Here is a 9,444-nt window from a genome sequence, read left to right on the forward strand (position 1 = left end):
AATAAATAAATAAATTTATTAAAAAAAATAGAATTGAATCATTGGACACTCATTTCGTTTCCAGAGTTAGAGAATTGGTGGTTGATGTGAAAACAAAAACAAAACAAAAAACCCAACACATACACACATTTGGTGTCAGAAATGTTGGGAGCAAAAACCAGTTCATAATCTGTACCCAGGTAAACTCTTCCCTCAAGACCCTCCATTACAGAGAGAGCTATTAAGACTTAAGTAGATCAGATGACTTCTGTGGCTCTCCGTCAGCTTCCCCAATCTCCCCAGTACCTGCTTAATGGGCTTTTGAACAAAGCAGCCATGGTGGGCTATGTATGGATTTGCTTCATCAAAGCTATGGAACTTTGTCACTGATGTCGGCCCACCTTGCTGCAAGCAGTGCTGGGCCCCCAGCGTGGTGCGGTTTCCTAGGGAGACCAGCCAAATACCTGGTCGCCCGAGGAGCACATTGGACCCTTTCCATCATGGATCGGACAATGACTTTTTCCTGCCTGGGTTGTAATTAACTCTGGGCTGTATTTGCTTTCCTTGCCTTCCTCGCTCCTGCCAATGGCAGCATCTGTGTACACGTTCAATGATCCTATTCACCGTCATGTTAACACACACAATATTGCTTCTGATCAAGGAACCCAGTTTATTAGGAAGTTAGGGGGCGGGGCCGTGTATTGATCGCCCGAAAGCAGCTACTCTCAGAGAACAGAGGCACGTCCTGTTTGAGACTGGGTTTCAGTGCCAGGTTGGAGACAGCATCTTTGGGGTTGGGTTGCTCTCCTGCAGGACGGGTAAGCACTCTGAACCAGTGGCACATACACGAGGCCAGATTACACAAGACCTGGGAACCCTACGGGGTCACAACTGATGACTCACTCTTTAAATGTTTGCTTCCTGTTCCTGCTACCCTGAACTCTGCTGTTTTGAAGTTTGAATGCCTTAAAGGGGGAACACTTCTACCGGAGAGCACAGCTGCAGTAAACTGTGAGTGGTGATAGCCCCTTGACTATTTGGGGTATCTCAGGAGTGCCACTTCAGGGTCAAGCAAAGAGAGTGATTGATTTGGGCAAGAAGGGGGGCCTGACCCCCCGGGGGCGTCAAGGAGGTGTGTGAATAGAACCTGGGGTCGTCCTTGGAGAACCTCCAACGAATACCATGTCCTGACTCCTTCCACATCCTGATGCGGGGCTCATAGAGACCCTCCTCCCCTAAGCAGGGCACATAATGACAGAGAGGGTCTGTGTCTACCGCCTTTGCAGGGCACAAAAGTGGGCATACAGGCTCCACACCCCTCCCACCCCAACCATACCCCCCCAACTTCTGCAGAGCACACAGCGTCCAGGTGCCCCCCCCAGCCCCTCCCACCTCCGTAGGGCACGCAGCCGGGGACACAGAGCTCCCGCATCCCTTCGGACCCCTCCCTTCGCGACGCGAGAGTCTTCCACCCTGGGACTCGGCCTCAAAGCCTTCTCAGTAGTCGGCCTGGAAGACACCCAGCAGTAGCAACGCGGGCAGTTAACGGTCGCCGAGCCTCCGCGGCCGCCACGAGGCCCCGCCCAACGGCAGCCTAGAGCAAGGCCGCGCCGGGGACGACTGCAGAGCGCGGTGAGTGAGCCCGGCCAGCAGGGAGGGACCCAGGCGTCCCGGTCCCCGCCCCACCCCAGCCCCGGGCAGTGCCTCCCCACCTTCAGCTGCCGCTTGCTTCTTGGCTCGTCAATCCGTCTCAGGGCCCCAGAGCCGCCCCTAAAAAAGGACCCCCGTGCTCCGGGGCCCGGGCAGACCAGCCCCTTGGGCCCTCCCCTCTTGCAGGAACCAGGAATCTGGCACCCCCAGCCCCCAGTCTCGTCCTCATTAAGCTTCTGAGCCCCTCCCTCTTTTCAGGAGCCAGGATTGCAAGCCAAAAATATCTCGCCCTTACAGACCCAAGAGGCCTGGCTAGCAACCACATCTGCTCCGAAAACCCAGGAGCCTGAGCCGCAATTGCTCTTTTGAGCCAAGATTCTGGGCCCGCGGCCTCGGAGTCCATGCCCCCAACTCCTATGGCCTCGATCTCAGAAGTCCTGCTACCAACAACCCCCCTCCCCTGCCCCCATCGACAGGGACATATGGGACCTAGGGGTCTGGCCCATCAGTCCCTTACACCGCGAATCCCAGTGTAAATGGGCATTAGGAGACCCATTCTGCTCTTCCCTCAAATTCCTTACTTACAGGAATCGAACCACTGTTCTTTTGGGGACCCAGGAGTCGGGGACCTCAGCCCAGAAACCCCCTAAAGCCTAGGGATCGGCACACCCTCAACTCTTTCCTATTTCAGGGACCCAGGAGACACAGACCCTAGCAAACAGACCCCATTAAATTGAGAGGCCCAGTCCCCCAACCCACCGCGACCTAGAAGTCCAAAATTTCGTCCATCCTGGAAGAGCAGGGCCAGAGCAGGGGAGGGAGGGGCCAGGAAGGGAGAGGGAGAACGGATTGAGGTGAGACTGGGGTGGGGACCTGAGCTGGGGGGCTCTGTCCTAAACAAAGTCTAAATAGACGGGTTGCCATGGCAACGGCCTTCCCCGGGCCTGCTCTGGAGACCTCCAGTGCTGTGTCGAGGAGGGCACCCCCAGGAGCATCCACTCCGCCAGCTGTTGTGTCTTCCTGTTTTGTCACCACGGAAACGGTGACCTCAGCCCTCCACCCCTACCGCTGGCGGGGCGGGAGAGCTGCTGTGTATTTATCTCTGGGGATGTGGTCTTATCTTGGCCCCGCCCTCGGGGCGGGACTGGGATAGCCCTGGCAGGGGGTGTCCCTTACTCGGCTCCAGCCCAGAGCTCCGGCCCCGCCCCCAGCCCTGCCCGCGCTCACTCCCCGGCCCTCCAACCGCACCCAGACCGCAGACCCTCCTAGTCTGCAGCTGTCGCTTTTGCACCAGCCGCAGCCGCCACAGGCCCGTAAGGTGAGGCTGCAGGACCCCCCTAGAGTGGGAGCAGCGTCCAGGATTCTTGGGTGCAGAGGGATTCCAAATGTCTTCAGTCCCTAGAAAGATGGGCTGGGTCAGGACTCGGGTTCTGGAGAGGAGAGGGCTGGGGACATGAACTCATACGGGTCATACATCTGAAAAAGGAGGGGGGTTGGGGCCTGGACCCCTGGGTCTGAGGGAGGAGGGGCCGGGGGTCTGGACTCCTTGGTCTGAGGGAGGAGGGGCTGGGGACCTGGACCCTTGGGTCTGAGGGAGGAGGGGCCGGGGGCCTGGATCCCTGGGTCTGATGGAGGAGGGGGCTGGGGACCTGGACCCCTGGGTCTGAGGGAGGAGGGGCCGGGGGCCTGGAGAAGCTTGGAACTGGGAGTCCTGGGTTTGAGAAAGGGAGTGGCTGGGGTTCAGAATTACTGACCTCCTCCCCATCCAGGGGGCAGAATCCGAACTTTAGACTCAAAAGGCCAGAGATGGAGCTTCAGCACCCGTGGTCCCAAAGTGAAGATGGAGCTGGGCCCCTTGGTGCTGACAGCACAGGGCGCGCTTCTGAGTTTGCGGAGTGATGGGGTGTGGTGTCTGGCGTGGAGGTGGGGAGAGGACTGGGCGTGGCAGCGAAATCCTCAGCTTCTCCACGAAGCCAAAGGGTGTTTTCCTCTCCCTCCTCGGGTCTCTGGCAGTTCTTTCCTGAGCTCTGACCTCAGGCGACGGCTGGGGGCTCTGAGAGTGGAGACGGACTCCTCCTCTCCGGGTGGTCCGTGCGCTAACTTACCTTCCAGGGGAGACTTAACTGACTGTGGCCCGCCCTCTGCCTCCTGGGCCTGTCCCACCTTCCTCCTAACGGGTCGGGGGAAGCGGGAGGTGGCCCGGGAGGTCCAGCTGTACCTGGGAGACCAGCCTTACGGGAGGTGCTGGGAGGTGTGGCCACTCTCTCTGGACTGGATTCCAACACTGTAAACAGTTTCCCGCCGCGGGGCGGGAGGCGTCCGCAAGGCGAACCCAGGGGTCCGGGTACACAGCTACTCCTCTCTTAGAGACGCTCTTGTGGGGGGGGGGTCCAGGCTCCCGGCCCACTTTATGGGGACCCAGAACTCACATTTTGAAGGACCCAGAAATTCGAACGTGCAGGCTTCTCCTCCTGCGACCCGGCGCCCGGGCTCTGCCCCCCTTCCCCCGCCGGAATCCGCGAGCAGGGCGGGGGTCCCAGCACCGCCTCCCGGCCCCCGCCACATTCCAAATGGCTGGGCTGACTTGAATCCCTTATAAGGACGGAGACGCGGCGTCGCCCGGGCCGCCCGCCCCCTCAGCCACCGCCCAGGGCCCTCCGGCCGCCAGCCCCGCGGCTTTCCTGGCGGGGGCAGGGTTACGATCATACACGCCCACGCCGGCCCGCGGGGCGTGCACTTTGGCTAGGTTCCCTCCACTCCCGTCCTCGCAGTTTGCGGAAAGAGGAGGAAAGAAGGGGCGGGGCGGGGCTTCCCCGAGGTCACCATCCCCGACCTCTTAGGGGCTCCGGGCCAAATCCCCGCCCTGGCTGGGAGGCGCGCCCAGGGTCTGCGGAGCCTCACCGCGCGTTCTGGGCGAGCCCCGGGCAGTAGGCCGGCTGGTCGCCTGGGTCCCGGGAGGGTGGAGCCGGGTCTGAGCGGACGCTGACGTTGTTTCTCCCTCCTGTATTCTGACTAGCCTTTTCCAGGTGTCTGACTTAATCCGCCTCCAGAGCCGGATCTTCCTCTGGTGGGGTCCTCAGCAAAGACCGCTGGTGAGTGGGCTGGGGGCTCTGACTCTTGGGTCTGAGGAGGGAGAGGTTCTGATGTCTGGACTCCTGGGTCTGAGGGAGAGGGACCTGAGGCCTGAGCTGCTCTGTGAGAGGAAGGAGCGGGCTGAGGGCCCTGAACATTGGGTTCTGAGATAAGAGTTGGGGAGTGCAGTGCTCCTGGGTCTTAAGGAGGAGGGGCTGGGAACTTGGACTCCTGGATCCTGAGACCTGGGACCTTGCGTCCCAAAGGGAGGGGCCCAGACACCTGTGGATATGAGGAAGAAGTATGTTCAGCAGCTGTGGCCTCCTGTGTCCCCAGGAAGCTATTGTACAGGGACAGCTGGGCTAAAGGCTGTGACACTGCCCTCCTGACACTGGAAGGAGGGTGTTGCATTGTCTCGGGGCTGAGAGAGGCCTCCTGAGATTTTTAGAGGTGGCAACCAAGAGATTAGCTGTTTTAGGGCCTGAGGGAGGACCTGGACACCTGGTCAGGAATTGAGGCCAGGCCTTCATTCCTGAGGGTGTTTAGGACAAGGACATCAAAGTCAAAGGTTCTAAAGGGATAGAAGAAAGAAGTTGATTTCCCTGAGTCTGGTGTGCTCAGGCTGAGGGCCCAGAGCCCTGGGGTCTGAAGCTGTATTTCTGAATGAGGGAGAACGAGAGATTTCAGTGGCACTGGGCCAGCTGAGAGAATCTGGGGAGCTGAGTTTCCCAGAAGTTGGGGAACTAGGGGGCTGGACCTCATGTTGGGGAAGGGGGAGAGGCTCCCTTTGGGTTGAAGTACTCCAGACCGAAATCCATTTGGCCATGGCAGGGGTGCTGCTGAGATTGGTAAGACCCAGTTCCAGAAGGGAGAGAGGGCTCTTGTCTTCCAGGAGCTGGGGCCAGCCTCCTGCTTAGTGAGAGGAGACAGGCTGGAAGGACGGAAGCTCTGATCAGATGTGGGTCCCTGAGAAGGTTTCCATGTAGAGGCTGGACTCCTGAATGTCTGGAGGCTGGCAATGTTTAGGACCCTTAGGTGAAAGAGAGGCTGGGCTGCAGCGTCCTGGGTACCCAAAGGGAGGAAGTGCAGAGATGGAGTTTCTGAGAGGTCACAGAAGACAGGGCCTCTTCTGCTGCTGCTGCTGTTTTTTTTTTTTTTAATGTTTATTTATTTATTTGGCTGCGCTGGGTTTTAGTTGCGTCACGCGGGCTCTAGTTCCCTGACCAGGGATCAAACCTGGGCCCCCTGCATTGGGAGCTCTGAGTCTTAACCACTGGACTGCCAGGGAAGTCCCTAGAGCAGAATCTTGAGTGGTTGGGTTGCTGAGTCCCTGAGGGACGGAGGGCAGCTTTGTGTGTTTGGAGTGGGAAGAAAGATACGTGGTTTCACAGGAGTTGGCTTTTGGGGAGAGGAAAGGAGGGTCCTGGGAAGAAAAGAGATAGGGGACTACACTCCTCAGCTCTGACATGAGGCTGGAGGGAGGAGGAGGCTAGCACCGGGCGACCACCTCGTCCCTGGAGGGCTGGGACTGGCCCAGTATGAAAACTCACATCCTGGGTACGCCTCAGCTAGAGTCGAGATTACGTTGTCCACACGCCCCCTCACTCCAGGGAGGCAAGTGCTGGGGGCCTGGATCCTCCAGTTTGGAACCTTCTTAGGACACCTTCTTTCCCCTCCACCCAGCCATGCCGGTGACGGTGACCCGCACCACCATCACGACCACGTCGTCCTCGGGCCCGGGCTTCCCGACCACCGTGGGGTCCGCTCGGGCACTGACCCAGCCCCTGGGCCTCCTCCGCCTGCTGCAGCTGATCTCCACCTGCGTGGCCTTCTCGCTGGTGGCCAGTGTGGGCGCTTGGACGGGCGCCATGGGTAACTGGTCCATGTTTACCTGGTGCTTCTGCTTCGCCGTGACCCTGATCATCCTCATCGTTGAGTTAGGCGGGCTCCAGGCCCGCTTCCCCCTGTCCTGGCGCAACTTTCCCATCACCTACGCTTGCTACGCCGCCCTCTTCTGCCTCTCGGCCTCCATCATCTACCCTACCACATACGTCCAGTTTTTGTCTCACGGCCGCTCCCGGGACCACGCCATTGCCGCCACCACCTTCTCCTGCATCGCTTGCGTGGCTTATGCCACCGAAGTGGCCTGGACCCGGGCACGGCCCGGCGAGATCACTGGCTACATGGCCACCGTGCCAGGCCTGCTCAAGGTGCTGGAGACCTTCGTGGCCTGCGTCATCTTCGCCTTCATCAGCAACCCCTACCTGTACCAGCACCAGCCGGCCCTAGAGTGGTGCGTGGCCGTGTACTCCATCTGCTTCATCCTGGCGGCCGTGGCCATCCTGCTGAACCTGGGCGACTGCACCAACATGCTGCCCATCCCCTTCCCCAGTTTCCTGTCCGGGCTGGCCCTGCTCTCCGTCCTCTTCTACGCCACGGCTCTGATCATCTGGCCGCTCTACCAGTTCAACGAGAAGTACCACGGCCAGCCCTGGCGGTCCATGGATGTGAGCTGCGGCAACAGGCACACCTACTACGTGTGCCCCTGGGACCGCCGACTGGCTGTGGCCATCTTGACAGCCATCAACCTGCTGGCTTACGTGGCCGACCTGGTGTACTCGGCCCGCCTGGTTTTTGTCAGGGCCTGAGGCTCTGCCCTGGAGGGGCTACCGATTCCCTCTTCTCAGTGGAGGTTCTTTACCAAGTTCTGAGGCCCTCTGAGGTCCTCTTCCCGGCTCCCCTCTCTCCTGCGTTTCTCATACCCTTCCCAGCTCACCCTCCTCTCTTTTCTGTTTCTTTCACTCCTTCTGCTCTGTCTCCCTTCTGTTCTGTTTGGTTACCACATCCTGTTTGGCTTCCTTCTCTTTCTGCTCTCTTCTTTTCTACACGTTCTGCTTTGGGGCTTTTTTCTGGTCATCCTGTTTGTTTTCTCAACTGCCTGTTGTCTGACCAGCTCTCCCCACTTTCCTTCTGATCAATCAGGAGCCCTGAGACTTCGTCCTTCTCTGCCCCACAGCCCACTGCCACCTCCAAAGGTGCTGAGCCCCACATCACACACCCCTTTTGCAGCTGTTCATACCCTGGGCCTCCAGAGGGGCCTCATTGCCAAAGCATGCCTGCCCACCCTGGCTGTGCCTTAGTTGGTGTGTATGTGTGTGTGTCTGGGGGTGGGGGTGGGTAGCTAGGGATCGGGCCCCCTTTCTCCCCGTGGAGGCGGGGTGTACAGTGTACCTCCCCTTTAAGTTAAAAGAAAGAAAAAAACTCTGGAGGTCAATAATTTCTAGTGGGCGGGAGGCTTAAAACATAGACCCTCGGTCCCTAGATCCCGCCTGGTGCTCAGCCTCGCCTGAGATCGGCTCCAGAATTTTTGCCAGGCTTACTAAAAACCCACTGCCTAGAGGCCATCTTAAAGGAAGCAAGGGGTGTATGACTTCCATCCCAACTACTCCCTGGGGTATCAAAACACTGGCAAAAAAACTGCATTGTCTTGAAGACAACTGTCTGAAGCATTTGTAAGGGCCAGTGATGTGGCCCTCCAGCCTCAGTGTCAAAAACTGCATCTCCTGCCTTTGCAGGGAGGAGAAGAAAATGGCCACTGCCAGCCTTAAAGGTGAGGTTAGCCTGTTTTTTTTTTTTCTGGTCACGAGAGCAACAATCACTGGGTGGCCCTTTTCTTAAAAGGGAAGTTTCTTTTGAAAACAATTTTGGCGGGGTGGGAATTGCTACTGTGCCATAGTCAAAGGAAGTGCATTGCTTGAGTGTGTGGTGTACACACACGTGTGTTTGTGCGTGCTAGTTGCTTTCTGCTGCTGCTTCCTGCTGCTCTGGGACTCACATGCGTAACATGATCTATATAAATGTATAAATATATATTTTATTTTTTTTAAATTCCCTGGAGCTTCTGGTTCCCATCAGCCCCTGCTGTCAGTCATAGAGAGAAGCCTTGTCCCTTCTCCCACATCCATTATATTCTTTTTTTTAAAACCCCAATATAAAGATAAAAGAATGACTTGTGCTTGCTTTATTCATGGGGAGGGCTCCAAGAGAGAGGGCCAGGCCGAGGTTGCTGGGTCTGGTAGGAGAACGAGGCTGGGGGTCAAGACAGCTTTGGCCCCATCAGAAAAAAACTGAGTCTGGATCTTACACATTACTCTCTCTCAAATGAGGAGAGCTAGTTAGGATAGAAATGAACAAGACTTCTCCCTCCTTGGAGTCCCACGAGCACCTCAGAAATACCGTGTCCCATTCTGAGTGCAGCATCTTGCCTCCAAAATCAATGCTTTCAGGTTCCCATTTCTCACGGCGAGAACCCCTCCTCCAGGTTCCTTTCGTTTCACCTGAGCTACTGTCCCAGCCTCCTCCTTGGAGCATCCTACCTCCAGCCCACCCTGGCCCCAGAGGGGTGCTTTCCTTTTCCGACATTCAGATCTGATCCTGTCCCCCTCTGCTCAAATCCTTCTGTATCCCACTCCACATTGCCTATAGGTAATACCAAAGGCCCTCAGTCAAGGCCTTTGGGATCTGACGCTGCCTATATTCCCACTCTCAGCTCCATTTTACCCTTAGTTCTAAGTTCTCTGACACACGTGGTCAATAAAACACTTCGATGAAGATCACATGAATTACTCCTGCCATGAATCTCTGTCCCACAGAAGGTCATCTTATCGGTTTCTCCAAGACAATCACAACTACATAAACACATGACTCTGGGAAAAATCAAGGATCATGCAACCCACTTTCTGC

General features: G+C 57.4%; 1 protein-coding gene across 2 annotated transcripts; it reads left to right on the top strand.

Annotated features, from left to right (window-relative positions):
- Nucleotides 1-1,490: 1,490 nt before the first annotated feature.
- Nucleotides 1,491-9,037, top strand: MYADM (myeloid associated differentiation marker). Of its 2 annotated transcripts, none has more exons than XM_079906936.1 (3): nucleotides 1,491-1,611; nucleotides 4,646-4,721; nucleotides 6,385-9,037. In XM_079906936.1, exon 3 carries the CDS (start codon nucleotides 6,387-6,389, stop codon nucleotides 7,347-7,349), a length of 963 nt encoding a protein of 320 aa, XP_079763062.1. In that variant the 5' UTR covers nucleotides 1,491-1,611; nucleotides 4,646-4,721; nucleotides 6,385-6,386; the 3' UTR covers nucleotides 7,350-9,037. The 2 variants fall into 2 exon arrangements, with proteins under 2 accessions (XP_079763062.1, XP_079763063.1); XM_079906937.1 differs by lacking the exon at nucleotides 1,491-1,611 and adding an exon at nucleotides 1,644-2,947.
- The last annotated feature ends 407 nt before the right edge of the window (nucleotides 9,038-9,444 follow it).

The sequence above is a fragment of the Stenella coeruleoalba genome (assembly GCF_951394435.1).
Source record: "Stenella coeruleoalba genome assembly, chromosome: 20".
NCBI lineage: Eukaryota > Metazoa > Chordata > Mammalia > Artiodactyla > Delphinidae > Stenella > Stenella coeruleoalba.